The sequence below is a fragment of the Gossypium arboreum genome, chromosome 9, assembly GCF_025698485.1.
Source record: "Gossypium arboreum isolate Shixiya-1 chromosome 9, ASM2569848v2, whole genome shotgun sequence".
NCBI lineage: Eukaryota > Viridiplantae > Streptophyta > Magnoliopsida > Malvales > Malvaceae > Gossypium > Gossypium arboreum.
This window is the reverse complement of record NC_069078.1, coordinates 59,249,579-59,271,485: the sequence shown is the minus strand read 5'-3', so window position 1 is coordinate 59,271,485 and position 21,907 is coordinate 59,249,579. Positions and strand designations below refer to the sequence as shown.

At 29.4% G+C, this 21,907-nt stretch overlaps 2 protein-coding genes across 3 annotated transcripts; both read left to right on the top strand.

Annotated features, from left to right (window-relative positions):
- The first annotated feature begins 2,853 nt into the window (after nucleotides 1-2,853).
- Nucleotides 2,854-10,401, top strand: LOC108457514 (3-isopropylmalate dehydratase large subunit, chloroplastic). 2 transcript variants are annotated; one of them, XM_017756630.2, is made up of 16 exons: nucleotides 2,854-3,072; nucleotides 3,329-4,164; nucleotides 4,256-4,390; nucleotides 4,488-4,658; nucleotides 4,983-5,135; nucleotides 6,147-6,215; nucleotides 6,629-6,745; nucleotides 6,923-6,997; nucleotides 7,161-7,238; nucleotides 7,332-7,427; nucleotides 7,590-7,639; nucleotides 7,864-7,918; nucleotides 8,159-8,290; nucleotides 8,592-8,639; nucleotides 9,138-9,296; nucleotides 10,100-10,401. In XM_017756630.2, exons 2-16 carry the CDS (start codon nucleotides 4,111-4,113, stop codon nucleotides 10,238-10,240), a joined length of 1,533 nt encoding a protein of 510 aa, XP_017612119.1. In that variant the 5' UTR covers nucleotides 2,854-3,072; nucleotides 3,329-4,110; the 3' UTR covers nucleotides 10,241-10,401. The 2 variants fall into 2 exon arrangements, with proteins under 2 accessions (XP_017612119.1, XP_052874668.1); XM_053018708.1 differs by lacking the exons at nucleotides 2,854-3,072; nucleotides 4,983-5,135 and having other exon boundaries at nucleotides 3,873-4,164.
- A 3,389-nt stretch (nucleotides 10,402-13,790) lies between these two features.
- On the top strand, nucleotides 13,791-19,556 carry LOC108455572 (uncharacterized). Its single transcript, XM_053019395.1, has 7 exons — nucleotides 13,791-13,935; nucleotides 15,360-16,010; nucleotides 16,139-16,219; nucleotides 18,477-18,540; nucleotides 18,799-18,886; nucleotides 18,999-19,083; nucleotides 19,262-19,556. The coding sequence occupies exons 2-7, from the start codon at nucleotides 15,927-15,929 to the stop codon at nucleotides 19,301-19,303; spliced, it is 444 nt and encodes a 147-aa protein (XP_052875355.1). The 5' UTR covers nucleotides 13,791-13,935; nucleotides 15,360-15,926; the 3' UTR covers nucleotides 19,304-19,556.
- Nucleotides 19,557-21,907: the final 2,351 nt, after the last annotated feature.

Below are 21,907 nucleotides of genomic sequence, written 5' to 3'. Positions count from 1 at the left end.
GCACCAAGTCCACCTTTTTGAAGGTGAAACAACTATACGCTGGATTTCCAAAACTGAGCCATAGCACGGAACAAGTACTTGTCCACCTTGGCATCGAGTAAGTAGGGCAAGTCACCATAACTTTGATAGAATAGCTGCTTAGTCTCATCATCCCAATGATCCCATATATCCCTCAACTCCTGAAACTCGTTTTGGGTCACATTGATGCGAGTGAAGTCCAACAACCACGATGTATACCCCTCAGCTAGACTATCCATTTTCTCAAGTTGCATCTTCTTTGACCACATACGGACAGCCGCATTATCCTCTACTTTATCGAGAAATCTGCTCTCCATAACCAACTTTTTAATTCATCAACTAAACAGAAATCGACACCTCTTTAATATGAAATGACATGCAAACATAACCACAACAAAACACGACAAGTTAGTATCGAAAAATAAAAAAATCAAAGCAAAATAGAAAATAATCAAACACCTAACTGGGTAATCGCTAGGGTTCAACATGACTCTACCTAGGGCGGCTCTTAGAGTTCACTATATGTAGCTCAGTTCTAAGAAAATGGTACTTGAACCAGCAGATTCCTCAACCCTCACCCATTATAGGCTCATGTGGATCGAGTTCAGTTCAGGGGAATACATTTCCCTATGGCTATGCGGAGGTGAAAACCTCACAAAGACATAGGTACGGATGTATCCCGGAAGCAGTCCACTAGCCTATGCGGAGGTGAAAACCTCACGAAGGCATAGTCTCTCACTCTCACTTAAGAGGTGCGACCACAACGGTCATGCAAGATGATGCGAGAAGATATAAAAAGCTCAAAATGCAAAACACGAATAAAATGGAAAAAACCATAAAACCCATGAAATGTAATAAAAGGATCGTATGTTAAAATTCAAATTTTAAATTTTCAATAAAAGGACAGAAAATAATCAATTTTATGGCTTGACTCTCTTTTTGGTCCCCAGTGGAGTCGCCAAGCTATCGAAACCATTTTTAAAAGTTTGAAAAAAATGGGGATCGACTTTAAAACGAGGTATGGAGTCACCATCGACCTTTTTTGGGGTGTAATCGGATCACCTTGAGATTGATCATTTTAATAAAACATTTGATTTATTAAAATAATAATTTTAGGTCTACGAAAATTGAGAAAAAGGGTTCGGGAGTCGATTACGCACGAGGAAGGGTTAGCACCCTCGTGATGCCTAAAATTGGTACCGATTGATTATTGAATGTCCTACCGTTGAAAATTTGAAAGGGGGAAAAAAATTAAAATACGATTCCTTTAAAAATGTATGAACAATTCGAATTGGATTTTAAGATTCACTCGTTCCAAAGAAATAAAATACCACATCCAGCACGTTAGGACACGATATTTTAAACCTCCAAAACTAAGATCACCTCACGCAATGAAATCTTAAAAGGGTATTCCATCATTTGGCCAAACGGAAAATCGAAACCCAGCACGTTAGGGCACGATTTCTCGAATTTCCAAACATAAAACATTGCCTTATTTTGAAGTTTAGAAAACACAAACGAAATTTTAAAGGGATCTTCGATTATTTGAACAAACGGAAAATCGAAACCCAGCACGTTAGGGCACGATTTCCCGAATTTCCAAAACATCTAACATCGCCTTTGTTTTGGAAATTTTTCCACTAAACAATTATAAAAACTGAATCGAAATACACTTGTTTTGGCTTGTTTAAGGGTAAAAACAATAATATGACATGAATAAATAATGAAAAAACACAAAGGAACGAATTAGGGCACATGCAATGGCGACATACCATATATTATAAAAAAGCTAATATACATTTGAAGGCTAATGAATTAAAAATAAATTTAAAGAAATTCTAAGCAAATTAACACGGACAACATATGGCAAGTTTTAAAACAAATACAATAGATGATTTAGAAGAAATGCAATTGAATCATCAATATGCCAACAAACAAATATATATAAAAATCTTAAGGTAACATACATGAAAATTCAAATAAATCAAAATAAAAATAATATATGAAATAATAATATATAAATGAAATTTCAAAATAAATAATGTATATAAAAAGGTAAGTAATATATAACATAGTATTTGTCAATTTATAGTATTTGTCAATTTAAATAAATAATATACATGAAATGAACATTTTATATATATAAAAAAACAAAGGTATTTGTATATGAAAGTATTTAAAATAAATAAAATATACCATTTAAAATAGGGTCCTTAGAAGAAATATATATACACAAAATAATATAAAATCAATAATATATACAAAAACATAATGTACAACACTTAAAAATGATGATATAAGAAATATTTACATATATATAAGTGTAAAAAAATAACAAAACAATATAGATGATATACCAAACAATATATATATATATATATATATATATATATATATATATGAATAAATAATATATATAAAATACAAACAGCTTAATATAAATAATACATACATAAAGGAAATTAAACAGAAAAATAGTTGAAATGAATAGTATATAGAAAGATTTAAAATAAATAATAATAAAACAGAAAAGTAATAAACAAAGAAATCAAAACGGGGACAAATTTGAGATTAAAATAAAATCTGAGATCTAAAAACTAAACATCACATTAACAAGAGGATCCAAGTTGAAGAGCGTGAGAAAGAGAGGGACTAACTGGAAATTATCCCCAAGCCCTCAAAAACGCTGCGCCTAGGTGCAAGCTAAATTGCAACAGTACAGAAATTTCAAGGAAAATTTAAACAAATACAAATAAAATGCAAATAGGGCCAATCGAAAGCTGGTGCGAAAGTGGGGGACTAATTGCGAAATCCCCCATTTATAGCCAAAACACAAGGTCAAGCTCTTCCCCTTTCCCCCTGTTTCATTTTTCACTTGAAACTAAACTTGCTTAAAAACTTTTTTTTTTTGCTTTTAAAGAAAACTTTTGTTCTTTTTTTAAAAGAAAACCCTTAATGCCTTGGAGTATCTCTCAACTCCTTCACCTTCTTCCCTGCCTTAACAGCCCAAAATCTGACGACAAATGAAGCCCTCCCCATAGCGCAAGTACGACGGTGAGTCTCCCTCTCTTATATTGTTTACACATAGTAGATAAAAAAATCAAAGAAAAATAGAAATAAAATCGAAAGAAAAACGAGACCTTAAATCACCTTTGAAGTATATTTTGATTGCTTTCTATTGATTTTGTATGTATTTCGTGTATAATTTCCCTCAAAAAACCAAGAAAAAAAAAACCCATTACCAACAAAATTTGAAGGCTTTATAGCCAAATAAAAATGGTTTCTTGCTGTTTTTTTGTTCAAATTGTAGGTGGAGAAGGGCAACGTCGGGCGTGGGTGTGAACGTGGAGCGGAGCACACGGGGGTCGTGCGTGGAGGTGCTGGTTTGCGTGCGTGGAAGCTGTCACGATGGCAGCAGTGGCGCAAAGGACCCTTCCCCTAGGGTTTCCTGGAAACTGTTAAGAAGATTAGCTACCGGGCCTGCTTTGATTTTGGGTTAGGGGTCTATTTTATTGGGCTTGTTTACTGAAATCGGGCCAGTTTTATTTTGGGTTTATTTGTAAATGGACTTATTTGATGATTTGTTTTAATTTTAGTTTTTTGTATGTGTAGCCCGGGTCAAAATTAGGTCTTACAGATACCATATTGAATTGTGGCAAAATTTTTAAAATTTTCTTGATTTTGTTTCAAGTAAACAAGTGTGTAATTAACAACCATTAATCATTACTGATGAAATAGGTAATGTTTTAGGATTAAATTTCTTATTATATTAATAAAAAATTTGAGAGGGACTAATTTAATTAATATAAAAATGGAGTGGGATTAAAAAAAGTGTTTTTACCCAATCATTGCAATGGTGGCGGCTGAGAATATCTCTCACGGTTGATTTTTGTTGTCGTGTTGCTCAAGTTTTTCAAAATCGATATTTGTGTTCACTGTACGTTAAAACATGTGTACGATGAAAAAGAAAAACTTGTCAGCATCAATGGTGATTCAAGTGATTTTAACTCTGTCAAAGCCGTGTTTGACGAAATGTCTGAAAGAAGATAATAAAAAGCCATCTTCTTTACCATTCTTTTGAAGCAACTCATCATGGCCTCTTCAGTTGGTTTTGCACACCCCACTTCTTCTTTGATCATTAACAAGGTCAGTATTTTTCAGCTCTCTGTTCCTTTTATTGTGACGGACAAAGATACTTAAAAACAGTTTGATTTTCTTATTGTTAATTATTGAACAGAAAGATAAATGCCTCTCAGTCGTCCCTTCAACTTCACAACTCTCCATTTACAAATGCAAGAAACCCATTTCCAACAACATTTCGATGGCAATGGCGACGCGACAATCAGAGAGAAAACCAGCCACCACTGGCTCAGTTACTGTTTTTTTTTTTTAAACCATTGATCTACATATATTTTGATTGAATTTGGGAATTTTGTAAACGTTTTTCATATATTCCATTTGGATTTCAGATGAAGAGTCCAATGACGATGACAGAGAAGCTACTTGCAAAAGGGGCGGAGAAAGCAGAGGTGAAAGCAGGCGACAACGTTTGGGTGAATGTTGATGTTTTCATGACTAATGATATAAGTGGTCCTGGTTCCATTGGTATCTTTCAGAAAGAATTTGGTGAAAATGCTAAGGTACTTCTTATTTTTACTTTTTTTGCTGATTTTATATATGTATACTTGAATTAGTTCGTATCTAATTTTATTTAATGAAGTCACCATTGCTGCCTACATCCATTGCAATAAGCTTCTCCTATTTGAGTAGGATATAATGTGCCCCGTTGGTTATTAGTTTTTGATATATGTCCAAACATGAGTTCGAGAATATAAAGTTTCAACCATCATTTAAATACATAGTCATATCTGATAATCACACTGAATTAAAAAAAAAAAAACAACAAAACATAGTCGTTCGGGTTTAGTTCGTTAACTATCATAGTGTTATTGCATATATTGAAGGTTTGGGATCGTGAAAAGGTGGTGGTTATACCAGACCACTATATATTCACAAGTGATGAACGTGCCAATCGTAATGTGGATATTTTGAGGGAGTTTTCTTTGGACCAAAATATAAAGTACTTTTATGATATTACTGATCTTAGTAATTTTAAGGTATGACTCTTTGATTCTTATGTTCTTCTCCATCTAATATTTATTTTCTTAGACTACTTATTTTTTATATTTTTTATTCGATCCATATTTGAATATAGATATGAAAATAGAATTTTCTAAATGTATTCTAAATACATACAATATTGGATGCACCCATATCATATACATACTCATTTCAAACATTTAAACTTGATTTCCAGTAGCATAACTGTGTATTTCCATTTTATACTCAACTATTTTGTGGTGTTCAGGACTTTGTTGCTCACACACTTTATTTTTTTTCCAATTACTCGTGTCTGCCACTTATATCCAACACATGGATAAGATGATATAATTTATAAGAATCCTCCAAAAATTTAAAAAAAACTTAGAAAGTTTTAACTATACAAGAATATACTCGTATCTAGAGGTGTTCAAGGACCGGTTGGTCCATCTTGCTTTGGGCTGGGCTTGGGTTTGTATTCTTCAACCCTGGGCCAGCCATTTTACGGTTTATAATTAGTAAAATATAAAAAATAATTTTATATTAATATTTATATATCTTTATAAGTAAATTTAAATAAAATTAAATTTTTAAATAGTGAATTTGTCATTTAGGCTGGCTTGAGCAGGCTAGGCTCGGGCTCGGGCCTGGAAATTTTTTGAAACTCTAGTCTCAGCCTGGCCTATGAACACTTCTACCTTTCTCCAATATTCACCTATGAGTTCGAAGGTTTATACCTTTTTTTTCTGTTCAGATTTAAAATATATATATTTATATAGTATTTGATATATTGAGAGTGTAGTTTTTTAATTTCACAAGCAAAATTATCATGTGTCCCATTTCTTTTAAACATTTGTTTTCTTTAATATTTTACTATACCATATATGTCAATTGTCATCGCCTCAATCTTGCTTGTGGAGTTTAAAAACTTCAAAACTCCACTATCAATGAACACAATACATTTCCTTATATATATATACCCTGTTTATTGACGCTAAAACTCGATTTCTATGTCATATTATTGCCAGGCTAATCCTGACTACAAAGGTGTATGCCATATTGCACTTGCTCAAGAAGGTCATTGCAGGCCTGGAGAGGTAATCATTTTTTCTTTTTACTAAGATTGTTTAAATTATTAATATTCTATTTCATATATGACTCAATGTTGCTTTGACTTTTTCTTAATAAATATTGGTATATGACACTTGTACTAGCATAAAACCATAACACTCCTATAACTTACAAATGCATGAAAAAGACTCAGAAGAACTGAACACATGTATATCAGACACAAATTCATGTATTGACAGTCTATCCGAATCTGAGTAAGAATTCATATATGACACTTTTGTTCGGTTCATTTGACATAAGTATGGGGATACATGACCGTCTTAAACCCTTACAAATACATGAAAAAAAAATAGAAAAATTGAACGTGCTCATATCGGACACGTAGCCATGTCCAAAACTCCATCCGAATCCCAATAACTTAGTGTGCTCCTGCCTTCAGATTTTGTTAGGGACAGATTCTCACACCTGTACTGCTGGAGCATTTGGTCAGTTTGCTACAGGCATTGGAAATACAGAAGCTGGTTTTGTATTAGGCACCGGGGCACTTCTGCTCAAGGTATGAGTTTGTTTGACATTCATGTTTGATATAGTTTTATATATGGAAAAACTTCAATAAAATAAACCATATCTGTATGAGATGCATACCTATACTAAGTTGTTCATTTCTTAGTAGCTCTATAATGAAATGTTTAGCACTGAAATTAAGTGTGGTTTTGTTGCATGACAATTTCAGGTGCCACAAACTTTGAGATTTGTGATGGATGGTGAAATGCCTGATTATTTGCTTGCTAAGGATTTGATTTTGCAGGCAAGTTAACATTTTTAGTTTCTTAGAAAAGTTATTTCTATGTTGTTCCGACTTTCATTATTTTTAAAGTAATCATATATTTCAATGACTTCCAAATACGTGAAACCGTGTTGGCTACATATCTAGTATTGAACGAAGTATATAATGGTATATTGTTTTGTAGATCATAGGTGAAATATCAGTAGCTGGTGCTACGTATAAATCCATGGAGTTTGTTGGCACAACGATTGAGAGTTTAAATGTAAGTGATATTTGTTGAAATTGATCCAAATGTTTTCTCAGTTGGAATATGAATCTAATCTTTATTTTCTTATTATCTTTTTTACTGGTTTAGATGGAAGAACGGATGACATTATGTAATATGGTTATTGAGGCTGGTGGAAAGAACGGTGTTGTTGCTGCAGACAGTACTACATTTAAGTACCTTGAGGTGAGTCTTTTTTCAAGTCTCTTTCACACCACCAATATTTAATGAAAAATTTTAATTAATATATGTATATTCGTGTTGGACACATAATAATTTTGAATTTAATATGGATAGGATATAGACAATACCTTGGCTTATGAAGTTGCATCTTTCTAATTTACGCAGGATAAAACATCTCTGCCTTATGAACCAGTTTACAGTGATGCACTAGCAAGGTATGTTTATAAATTACTTTGCTGATTTTATTTAACTTTCTTATGTTTTTTTTTTTTTTTTTTAAACTTTAACATGAATCAACGTTCTTAGTCTGTATATTCCTACTCTTTATTTTTTCTTGAAGTGAATTTATTCGATATTCATATTTGGCCTATATTTAAATATGGATATGAGGATATGACTTCCGCAACAAGTATCTAAATATTTATACTGTGGCTTTCAGTTTTCATTCCGAGTTTAGATTTGACATCTCAAAATTGGAGCCCTTAGTAGCTAAGGTGAGTGTATATTAAGCCTAGGTGTCATGTTTCTCCAATTTGTCACTGTCTGACGTTTTTAAAGATATTCAATAGAGATATGATCCTCAAGGGAAAAACATGTCCGCATTAAGTATATACTCATATCTGACATTTAAAATCAATCCCGAAAATATAATCCAAGTTTATATCATAAAAGATGGCTGTTTTAATATATATTCTTTTTTGTGTATTGAGTAAATAATGGAGCAAAATTTGCAGCCACATTCTCCAGATAATCGTGCTTTGGCAAGAGAATGCAAAGATATCAAAATTGACAGGGTTTATATTGGATCATGTACTGGTGGCAAAACACAAGATTTTCTTGCTGCTGCCAAGCTCTTCTTAGCTTCTGTAAGATTCCATCTATCTTCATTTTCTTTTTAATATTTTAGACATAATTCCAACATGTTGGACACATTAAGTTAAAGTAGACACGATCAAAACATAACCAAGAAATGATCTGACATGGAAAAATACGTGTTGTAATGAATTATTATCCAAAATTTGAAGTTTTATTGCCTGTTCTGCCACACCCATATTCTGAATGTCGGAAAATTCCCATCTTATTATGTGTCCATGCTTTGTAGAGTTGGCTAGTTGTTATATACTTCATAGCCTTGTTTATGATTTGTAATTTGCTTGAAAAATACAGGGAAAAAAGGTGAAAGTCCCCACATTCCTTGTCCCTGCTACACAAAAGGTACATGAAGTTTTATTGTCAACTATGTTATTCTGACTTTTTTATTTTTATAAAATATTCATATTTGATATCTATGCCCGATGTATGTTTGGATATGAGTATGAGAATATGAATTTAGGGATGACAATAGAATCAGGTGGAGATTTTTTTTTTCTCACCTTGCCCTGAATTTTATTTAATATTTTAGCCTCACCTAACCCATCATTGAAAAAATTTTCTTGATCCCATCTTGATTCACTTCGAAGTTTTACATAATATTTGATATTATCTAATGTTTACAAAACTAATACTAGCAAAGATTGGGACGAGTTAGAGTTTAACAATTTCAAAATTTTTTGCGATCCTTAAGAATATGATCTGTCAACGATCCTCAAAATACATAGAAAAACTTTGTTTCAAATACATATGACACTCCAAGCCGAATAACATAGGTTTTTAATATTTTAAAAAAAATCATTAAACTTGCTAATATGATTGTTAAACATGGTAAATTTGCAGGTATGGGTGGATATATATACTCTCATTGTACCAGGATCTGGTGGCAAGACTTGCTCTCAAATATTTGAAGAAGCTGGTTGTGACACACCAGCAAGCCCTAGTTGTGCTGCTTGTATGGGTGGCCCTAAGGACACATATGCTCGCATGAACGAAGCTCAGGCAAGTAGTCTTTCCCCCTACCATCATGGTTGAAAAAACTGAACTGGATCGGTTGGATTAGTAGTTGAACTATTTGACTGTCTTGTCTGGGCTAGACTTGTCCTAGGATTGAACCATCTCTCTGACAAGAGAAACTCTGTTTCGAGTTAGGTTTGGACATGGTGAATTTTAATTTGGGTTGGTCTGGTCCAGTCTGAATTAGACTTTTAATAGTAAAAGTAAAATGGACTAGTCAGGGTTAGTCCAAGCCTGACTCAAATGGATTAGAGGTGTAATCGAGTTGAGTCGAGCTCAAGTTATTATAATCTTGAGCTCCACTTGAATTTGATGAAGTTTTGCTTTTAAAGTCAGAGCTCTATTCAAGGTAAAGGTTGAGCTATTTGAGACCTGTTTACCTAGTAAAAGTATGAGCTCGTTTGATTAGGCTTCTGTACCTAGCAAATGCATGAGCTCGATTCCTGTGCTTGAATTCAAGCATTGTCATTTGGGTTCAAGCTCAAGCTTGAGGTAGAATTGAAAACTTAAAAAAGTATAAATTTAAAAAAACTCGATAAACTTGTGAGTTACTTAAGTCAAGGATTAGGATACTTGAAATTTGATTTGCTTGATAGCTTGAGTTCAAGCTCGATTTTGAATAGACAATGATGGAGTCAAATTCAATTTCTTTCTCCAGTCAAATCCAAATAACTTACAAACATGAATGTCTTGTTTTACACCGCTAAATTGGATCGAATTCCAGGTTTAATAATGTAAACCATCTGGTTTGTTGATATGCAATGATTTTAATAAGATGAAGCATGCAGGTTTGTGTGTCAACAACAAATAGAAACTTTCCTGGTCGGATGGGGCATAAGGAAGGGCAGATATATCTTGCTTCCCCATACACTGCCACTGCTTCAGCTTTGACTGGTTATATCACTGATCCAAGAGAGTTTTTGCATTAGACAACATGATCTTATCACATTTTGTGTGTAATTTAAATTACTTTTACATATACATCCAACTTGGATTCAGTGTGATGAGATTTAGATACAGGTATGTTTTTTTTATAGAGAGATGTAAGTTTATTTTTAATGAAATTACTTTTTTTATCTCCTAATTAAAATTTTCTATTTCATGTTCAAAATAGAAATTTTATTTTTTCAAGAATACTCTTAAAGTAACAGTAAACACTATCAAATGTTTTTAAAAGCATTTTTCTACAATATTTTTAAAGATATTTTTCAACCTCAATACTAAACAAATTTTTCTGGGAACTATAAACAGTTGCACCTGATAATCTATCCCCATCCAATAATAAAAACCCTAAACCCTAAATAAAATAAAAGATGTTGGGAAAATAAAAAGGAATTATAAACTCACGTCGTGAGATGTTGGGAAAATAAGGTATTTTTACAAGTTGAATTATAGAAAAATAGGCAAACCTCAAACATATTCTCATACCTCAATTTTATATAATATTCTTAAACCAAACATGTTGCTCAACTACCATTTCATATCCCATGCTTACCTTTATTTTTCTTTTTCTTTTAATTTTATTATTAAAATAGAAATGAAAGTTTATTGTGTTACAATGCCTAGTTTTCCAAGATCAACACCTTATAATTAGCTTTTGGTTTAGATTTTGTTTGTGGAATCCATAAGTTTGATCAGATTATCGCTAATATATCTATTTTTTTATATTTTCTATTTCTAATATTTTTAGAATAAGGACTAATTACAAATGCTGAGAGTTAAATTTGTTGATTTTCAGTTTTGGTCCCTCTTTATTGTTAGCGTGTTCAATTTGATCTTTTCTTCTTTATTTATTTGCAAATTGGCCCCGAACTTTCATTGTAGATTTAATTTACTCATTTTTGTTATTTTCCATATTATGTATTAAATTAACATATATTATTATTACTTTAACTTATTATTATTATTATTATTATTATTATTATTATTATTATTATTATTATTATTATTTTGTTAATATTACTATTATAATTATATTTTATTTTGTGTATTTATTTATTCATTTTATTTTCAATTCATTAATTGATTATTATTAACATATTCTTATTATTTTTATTAATGTATTAGTATTAGTATTATATATTAGTGTATTTTTTATTATATATGTATATGTATATATTTTTATACATAGTATTATTTTTTATTATTACTTTATTTTAATATTTTTATTATACTACATTTGCTTTTTGTATTTTAATATTATTACTATTATCATTATTATTATTAATATTAGTGTATATTTTTATTAAATATGCATATATATATATGTATTTATATCGTAATATTTTTAATTACCTTATTTTAATATTATTATTATATTATACACTTTCCTTTTATGTTTATTTATTACTTTATTACTAATTAATTTAACTTATTAATTATTATTATCATTATCACTATTGTTATTACTTTACTATCGTAATACAATATATTATTAATATTACTTTTATTTTCATTATTATTATTATTACTATTATTCTTTATTGTCATGGTTATTATGTTTATTTTAAAGCTATTATTTTTATCACTAATATTACTATTGTTATATTTATTATTATTACTTTTATTATAATTACTATTATTATTATTATAGCTTTTCTTTTATATATTTACGTTTTATATGGTACATTAATTCTATTTTATTATTTCATTATTTATTCGCTTACACTTTTATGTAATCTCAAACTTTAAAATTTCCTATTATCCTGTATCATTGTTTTGTTTCATATAATATTTATCTATATTTATTCCATTATTATTTTATCATTTTTACTTAAATTATAAGTTTGTTTACATATTACATAATATTTGTTATTTTTATTATCATTATCATCATCATTAACATACATATATACGTGTGTATTTTTCATGTGCATATTAGTATTTTTACCATTACTACAAATACTATTTCTTTTATTATTTTATTAGAACATTATTATTTTATTGTGAATATTATTGTTATTTTTATTATATTTTAATGTTTTTCATTAATTGTATCATCGCTTGCATTGTTTACAATTTCCTATCGCAAATGATATTTTATGTTTTTAATCAATTTTAAAAATAAATAAGGCAACATACCGATTTCAACATTAAGTCACTGATTTCATTGCTATGTTGGGTGGATATCATTGGCTCGTGTTAAAAACGAGACGTCCTTCTAAAAACCAAAATTTCAAATTCTCGTATTTTAATCGGATCACAACTATAAGTATTAAATTAAACTTGTATTTTGAGAATTATGACAACGCGTGTTTAACAAGATACCAATTTTGGGCGTCGCGAGGGTGCTAATACCTTCCTCGGCGTAACCGGCTCTCGAACCCTATTTTTCTCTGGATTTTCGCGTAGACCCAAATTTGGCCTTCATTTTGTTCAAGAATAAATTTTCTTTTCTAAAAAAGAATGTTTATTAGGTGTTCGATCACACCTAGAAAAATGGTCAGTGGCGACTCCTTTTCCTTTTAAAACTGAAATTTCATTTTCAAATTTTCAAATAATTGCCTCAACTAGCGACTAAAGCAAAATTTTTACGTCGCTACAACCTAATTATTAAATTTTATGTTCCATTCATATATATATCTAACATGCATTTCAAGTACAAGTATTTTAATAAGCTTAATAACTGAATTCTTAAAATATTAATAGTATAAAAAGGATAGAAACTGTGGGTTAAGGAAAGAAGAAGATTAAAATGGTGTTTTGATAAAGTGTAAAATGTTTGGGTTTATATTAGGTTAATTATGTTGTTAGTCTTATATTTTAATAAAATTTGAGATTTAATTTTGTATTTAAAAGTTAATCATTAAGTCTTTCTATTTCCTTAATTTAAAAATCTCAATCTAATTATTAAAATTGTAAAAAGTTCCCATAAAATATTGTCAATTCCTAAGATGTATCATTTGGTTTTATGTTACATAGAAAACTAGCAACAATGATAATGATTGGATTAAGATTTTAAATTAAAAAGCATGATGGTTGAATTTTTTTTGAATACGAGATTAAATCTCAAATTATATAGAAATAAAGTGACTAATAGTATATCTTTTAACTTTTTTTATTAAAGTAGAATTTCATGGTAATAAGTTATTTCTTAAATTATTAATTTAAAGAATGGAGAAACAACCAAAAATTATACTAGTGACTCAAAATAAGAATATAATCTATCCCAATTAAACTTCTAGCTGATTGCGATGGTTCTTCAAATCAATAAATTTCAATGAAATTTGTTGCCATATAATCAGCTACTGTCTTTTGAGACCTTGGAATATGACGAACAAAGACCTTCCAATTCCGACTCAATTGAAGAATAAAGATAAATGAATTATTAATTTTAATGTTATTGTTGTAATTAGGTGAAGACAAGTAATTAATTAATAGTCGAGATGAATTTCCTCCTTTTCTCACGGATCTACTACTCCAAAAATTAGAAAGAAAAAAGAAAACTATTTTTTTTATTATAAAATTCAAATTCCACACATAAGGAATTCATTCATTTGTGCTTAAAAATCAAAAGTGAATGAATTGAAAAAGAATGAATAAATTTAAAGATAAAACAGCGGGAAGTCTTTCACATTTATTTTCAGATTCACCTTCACCTCCACCTCAACTTCAACTTTATCAGGTAATTCCCTTTTCCAAAACTACATTTTCTTCTTAAATTATATCTCAATTTTCTTCTTCTAGAATTTGAAAAAAAAAAATTCAAAAGAAGATTTAAGTAATTCAAATTTCAATGTTGTAATAATTGAATCGATGATCAAACTAATTAGATAACCAATTAGATAACCGGTTTTACGCTCAACTATTAAAAATAAAAAGATTCGATAAATTCTTAAAATTTTAAAATAAATATAGAAAGAATCATAAAAATAAAAAAAGAGTAGAAATGAATAAAAAACATAAATGTTCATTTTATAAATATTTTTGTATTTCTTTAAATTTTTTGCTACATATATTTGGTTTAAAATTAACATATAAAATGTTATGCAAAATTTTAGATTAGATCAAAGTTGTTTAACTTTTTAGGGTAAGATAGATTTGAGTAAAGATTGGAGTGGGAAAAAACCATTAAAAATAATAAATTAACAAAGTTACAAAAATATGTAAAATTAATCTTTATAAAAACTTAATTTTATACATATGTGAACTCCATATCATTTAAGGGGTTTGTTGAGTTGGCAAGATCTAGATATGATTATGGGTTAATCGAGTCGGATTCAGAGCGAGTTGATATAAAATTTTAGGTTTATTTTCTAGGTTTGAGCTCGACCCGACCTAAAAAATGGTCCAGATTAAAAATGTTAACCTCGAGTCCGACTTGATCTGCGTATATTAAAATTTTTTAGATTATTTTTTTATATAAAAATAAATTTAAAAATATAATACATCAAATACACTAAAAATATCAAAATAAATGTTTTCTAATAAATTAAAAATATATTTAAAAAATATTTATATTTAAATAATCTAAGATAGTTGCAACTTATGCCTCTAAGATAGTAGCAAAATTAATAACAAAATAAGAGTTATACAATATCAAAACAATAATAACAAAATAGTAACAATATAATAACGAAATAGTAGCAAAATAAAAATAAAATAGTAGCGAAACAATAACAAAATAGCTGATTCGTGTTGAGCCAAGCCAAGCTCAAGCCCAAAAACCCTACTCAAGGTCCGATTCATTTAAAAAATAAGTCTTATTTTTTGTCTAAACCCATTCAAACCTATATTTTACACAAATCCTCTCACTTTTTAAATAAGTTCAAGTCTGAATGAATAGCTTGAACCATAATCAGATCTTGTGTCATCCTTCAACTAAGTTTTAATTCATTAGAAAAACCCTTTCATTTTATAAAAGGATAAACATTATTGTAAATATGTTTTTGTCATTTCAAACAATTTTTTTATAAAAATATATATTTTTCATAGTATATAATAGATTATTGTCATTTATTTATAGATTTTATGTATGAATTTCAGTTGGAGTATATTCTTTTTGGTTGTTGGGTTGATTTGGTAAAACGAAGCTTTTCGAAATTGTAGGGAAGTTGGTATTCGAAAGGGTTAAATTCACTGTGTTCACTATTTTCTTACATAATCCCATCAGCAAGCATAGATGATGATGATGATGATAAGCGCAAATCCAACGATCATGGAAACGTTGACATCAAGCCAATCGGCTCCATTCCTGATCGATGGAGGAACCAGAAACTCCATTTGGAAGATGAATCCTTAGATAGCTGCAAAGAATACACCATTACCTATGTCAGCGAAGATTTGAAAAAGGTTTGCGAAGATAAGAAGAGCATCTGGACAGAGTTTGAGAATAAGCAGCAAATAATTAGCACACGCGGCGGTGGCAGCAGCAGCAGCGATTCGGATGAGTTTCATGAAGCGGGGGAGCAATTGAGTCCCGTAAAGGGGTGGCTAAATCTTTCAGATGAATCGGTGTTTATTAACTGTGAATTGTTCGAATTCCTGGGGTCATCGCTTCCCAATATTGTGAAGGGTTGTCAATGGGTGTTGCTGTATAGGTAAGTCTTCCAAAAAAGGTTGGTAAATCAAATTTCAAAAGCGGTGTGGTTTTTGATTTGGTAACAACTGATTCAAATGAAGGGCAGTACGTGGAAACATGGAATATCACTCCGTACACTTATTCGTAAGAGCACTGAGCTTCCTGGTCCCTCTTTGCTGGTATGTTCATTTCTCAAGTATTTGTGTGTTCAAGAATTTCCCATTTACATAATAATTATATAATTAGGATTGCATCTCAAACTCACAGTTAAGTTGGAATTATTTGGATGGTGTTGTATGAATTATAGATTACTGGAGATAGGGAAGGAGCTATCTTCGGTGCAATGCTAGAATGCCCTTTGATACCCACTCCAAGGAGAAAATATCAAGTACGCTTTCTTCCTCCTTATTTTTCGGATTTCCTATTATGTATTTATGCTTCTATCAATATTCTCAATCCAAATAAGATTTGAAATTTTAAAGATAAATTAAAGTATTTTATTTATGGAATTTGAGTTGCAACTTCTTGAATACAAACAAATTTTTTGGGATAGATGCAGCTTGCTTAAAATGTCAGAGATTTGATCTTGAAAAATCCTTTTATCTCCTTATGTATGTTGATGCAATTAGATTGAAGGAGCTTTGATTTAAGGGAATCATAAGTAGCAGTCATGTCCTTTATATATGATGAATAAGTCAATACCCTAAACACAAAAAAATGGTTAATTTTGTCCTAGTAGTTTTCTTTTTACTCTCTATTTACATGAAAAAGTAACTCTATCATCAATTAGTAAGATAATCACTTTCAACTATTTGTGAGAAAATAGCTGTCAAGAAAATGTTATATTCTAAAGAAAATAAACCAATTTTTACATACCAAATATTGAATTTACATTTCAATTTAAAAAATTGATAATCGAACATTATACCAATTGCTCTCTTAAAGTTTCCTCCGGCAGCAAACTAAATTTATTCAATCTATTGCTCTTCTCCTAAGGGTACTAGATATTTATCACAACTCATGTCGTGTCGAGGGTTCAAATCACAGAAGTAATTCTATTTGTGGTGCATAAGTTGACAATGTTTTGCTCCTGTCAGATATGTACGAGTCAATTGTAAATGTACAAGAAAATTTTTAAATTTATTCACTCATTTTCTTAAAATAAATGTATATAAATTTTCGTATAGTTAATATTACCATAACCAGGGACGAAACTAGGATAAAACATGAGGAGAGGCAAGTATAATAGTCTATACTGTTCCAATCCCAAGTAATTTAAATTTCTTTTTAGACAAAATTTTAGTATATATGTTTCTATCCATTTTAATCAACACAATTTACATCGATGCATACTGATATGCAGTATCCAATATAAGATTTTCTAAAATATTCAGTAAAAAGTAACTACAACAATCTTAATACATATAAAAATTAAACAATATTCACATGAATAAATAAACCACCACCTACATCCTTTGTATGCTACTGCCCAGATTCACTAGTTTTCACAATAAAAAAGAAAAAGAGTATTTTTAGAAAAGATATAAGTGTCGAAACCATACCTTAGTGAAGCAAATTCCAAATCCCTTGGACCAATCTCTTAAACTTGTTAAAAAGCAATTTCTTTGTTAGAAACATTTTTTTAAATAATTTAAAAATTAAGAAACAAATAAACCTTAAATTAAACACCTATATTAGATGCTAAAGCGTAGTTTAATCCATAGATATCATTGAAACTTTTACTTTCAAATTAGAATATATATATATATATATATATATTATAATGCCTAATTCTACTTATTATCTTTCCCTATTTTTAAATTGGAAGAAAAATATATTTAGGTATACTGAAAGATCACATCCTTCTCATCAATGGCAAAATCACATACACTATCGTGGAGTTAAAAAATAAAATAAAATAAAATAAAATAAAATATTTTATAATTTTGAAAATATATATAATATACAATTATTGTATTGACCCCGCAAAAAATTTAAAACGTTCTCCTAAATGTTTCCAAAAAAAAATTGAAAAGACTTGCCAAAATTTTTGAAAAGTAATTATTTTATAAAATAAATTATTTTCTATAAAAAGAAATGAATTTTCTCTACCCACAAAAAATAAAAATCTCTTATTATTTTATTTTCTTCCAACACTTGTTACTTTCCACTCGAATTTCTCTTATTGTTTCATACACTCTCTATAATTTTTACAAAATAGGTTAATTTTGATGTTTTCAAGTGGGTCTCCCTAATTTGGTAGCAACTTTTCTTTTCTTTTCAAGCTTTATTGATTAATCTCTAGAAAATTAAGAGTGCAACTTTTCTTGTTATAGATTAGGATTTTTATGCAATATTTAGTTTATTTATTTATTGAACGATTTTGAGATATTGATTTAGTATAAGATTCCTAACATTGTAATTGTATAATAATTTTAGAGGTTGATCGATATAAATAATTAAAGAAATTATGATTGGTTGTATTTATAATCTTTGAATTTCTTAAATATTAATTAAAAATTTAGTGTTTTTATTTAGAATTTGTTGTTGCTAATATAATTATTGTGAAACTTATATTTAAAAAATTGATATATTAGTTTGTCAACACACTTAAATGATTTAAAATTATTAGTTGTATGTGACAGGGAACAAACCAGACGTTTGTATTTACATCCATATACGGTGTACCAAGGCTATTCAGACCAACCGGTAATACAAATTGGCAAAGCATTTTATGTATTTTATTTCTTAGATATTGTAGTCAACACAAATCTAACCATTTTCATCTACAATGTGGACCCCCAAATATGCTATGTATTTATATGATTCTTCATTTTGTTTATTAATATCTTACACATACATAAACGTAAGCACAACGATATGTTCATTCAAAGACTTTGAAAAACTTGAATATTTGCCGGCTACAATAGTTACAAGCTCTGACTTGTTTGTGATTTATCAAAACAGGTGCCAATCGTTATTATTATATGTGTTTGAATGACTTGTTAGCACTTGGTGGGGGTGCCAACTTTGCTTTGTGCTTGGATGGAGATCTGTATGCTGCTCCTTTTTCAATTATTTCTTTGAATTTTTTGTGTTTGAGGTATATTTTGATATCACTATTGAGATACCTTTGAAAATTCTTAAACATTTATTTTTTGCATCAGATTAAATGGAACTAGTGGACCTTGTGAAACATTTGGAAACAAGTGTTTGGCTCATAACGAGGAATTTGAACCAAAGAATGTGGAGGTAAATTTAGTTTTTTCGTGATCAAAGTTGTTAAAATTGAATTAGATAAAAAAAATTAAGTATATAAAAAATTAATGATCTAATCGATTCGATAATTGTATCAAAACTCAGTTTTCATTTTATTGTTTCAAGTCTTTGTGTTAGATGGTATTGATTGTGTGCATTTGGAATGGTGCAGCTTTGGGGATTCAAGCATGCATATAGAAATACCTTAAACTGAAAGCAATTACTAAAAGAACGATGGGATTTTTAGCCCATATGTAAGTATTGTATCGAAAGTACTTTGAAGGTGATGGGCAAATTGCTGGTAGGTTGTTATGGAGGTTTCTGAATAGTAATGGTGATGCTGTTTGTGTGTGGAACATCTGCATTCTTTTCTTTTGTAATATCTAGATTTATAATTTTTAAATTCCAATTGATTTATTATTTACATTAAATTTGAATTAAATAAAACTGATTGCCCAATATCAAAATCTATTCAATATTACAAATCAATTAATGAATTAAAAATTCTAAAATTTTATTATTTAAAGATACATGAATCCTTTTAATGGTAGATTTGAATAGATTTTTGAATCCGCTTTTATTATTTAATTATTTTATTGAATTTGCGTCATTGTTAATCGAGTCACCAGTTCAGTTGTTAAATTATAACAATATTTTTTGTAATTAAATTAAGTTATATTATTTGATGGTACTTTAATCTTTTTATAATAATAATAATAATAATAATAATAATAATAATATGCCTATAGTGGGATTTAATGTCAAATCAATTTACCATTCAGCTAAAGCTCTATTTTTGATATATTTATACATTTAAATTTTAATCATGCACTCTTTATTACTTTTATCAATTGTTCTATATTTGTGGTTTTTACACGCATACGCAAAGTGTAAGGTTTCTATATATATAATACTTATATTTAAATATTTTATTAAGTTAGTATCACCTTTAATTGAGTTATTAACTTAGTTATGAAATTATAAAGATATTCATTCTTTTAAATTATAATTAATATTATTATAATTACAATTTTACCTTTTCACACTTCTATATTATCTTTAAATAAAAGAATTAAAATTATATATTATCTTTAAATAAAAGAATTAAAATTATTTTTAAAAATGAGGTGTACTTGGGATCATCATACTTGTTCCTTATAGTTGCAAGTAAAACTAGTTCTCCAATCATTTTGTGTTTATTTTTAAATTTATTAATTAGTATATTTTTATTATTTTTTAAAAAATATTTACTAATTAAATTAGAATTGGTCTCATTTATGACAAGAGTCTATTAATTTAAAAAGAAAAAATAGTTGAGTGAATAAAATAATGTTTTAAAAGTAATGAAAATAAAAAAAGTAAGAAATAATTGATAATATTTTATTAAGTAATTAGATAAAATGTGTCACTCAAATACTTAATAAAAATTTTACCTACAAAGAACTATTACTTTAATACTTCATTTTTATGACATAATATTTCATAACACGATGGTAAGCAACATTTACACACAATTATGTCACACCCGATTTTCTCTTATGTCCCAAAATTAAAGGAAAGTTAGGATCTAATTGAATGGAATGACGAATTGGCGAGCTCTACTGGGAAATTAAAAAATTTTAGTGGCTGGTTTAGTTAGATTGAAATTGATTATCTCCTTAGTGGGAGATAGAATAATTAGCAATGAATGACTAAAATGGATTAAGGAGACCGTGCAAAATTTGGATATATATATGTGCATAGAAGAAATAATTCTCTTGAATTAACTGGTAATCTCCCTTCTGTCTGTAACCTCTTCTTCAGTTACTCCAAAGAGGAAGAAGAAGAAATTCTAGAAAGCTTTGCATGGGGCAGTAAACGTGAGATTTGAGTTTGGAAAGAAGAGAATTTGATAAGCTGGTAAACCCTTAAGCCTCCCTTTACTCGTGTATTAGAGGAAAGATAAGTGAATTCTCGTAAAGTTTCTGTATAATTACAGATTATGGATTTTTAAGGTTTAAATACCTTCGATTTAACTGATAAATGGTTATCATGCTTAACTGCCAAGACAAAGGAGGCTCTAGGGTTTGGACAAGCTAAGCTGATGAGGATAAATGAAGCAATGCGAGTTTCTGTACTCTTTTCTTTCCTTCGGATGATGTTTATTGTGTTGCTGACATGTTCTGTTTAGATGATTGTTCTGGGTGTAGTCTGAAATCCATAGTTGTACATGATTTCAGTGATTGAGCAAATCAAGCATGTATAAGGCTGTGGAAAAAAAAATGAATGATTGCTTGTATACTCTATGTATGTGCAATGTGTTGGTCTATTGTCGTGTTAGAATATGATATACCCCCTAAAGTGTTAGTGTTTTGAATGTTATGAAAGAAATGCATGTTACATCGTATGAAAATTACGGAGGGAACTTACCTTGATGGGGTAGATGAAATTAGGAATAATTGGTAGAATGGAGGAATGTGTGGATTGGTAAGGGGATTCATAGGAGTTTGACGGCATTGTGGAATGGTATCAACTGGATCACTAGAGCGACACCATGACAACAGTATATCAACTATATGGAGCAAAACTGTAACGACGATTGTTTACTGGTCTTTCGGGGCAACACTGTGGAAACAATTTATAAGTCCTTCAGGACAACACCTCAGAAGAGGTTTATTGATTCCTCAGAATCAAGAGTTTGCCAGAATAGTAAAGATGAGTTCATATGGTGTAAGACAATAGCTGGGCTATGACAACATATAGAGTTCGCCAGAACATATAAGACAATAGCTGGGCTATGACAACATATGGAGTTCGCCAGAACATTAAACATTAGTTC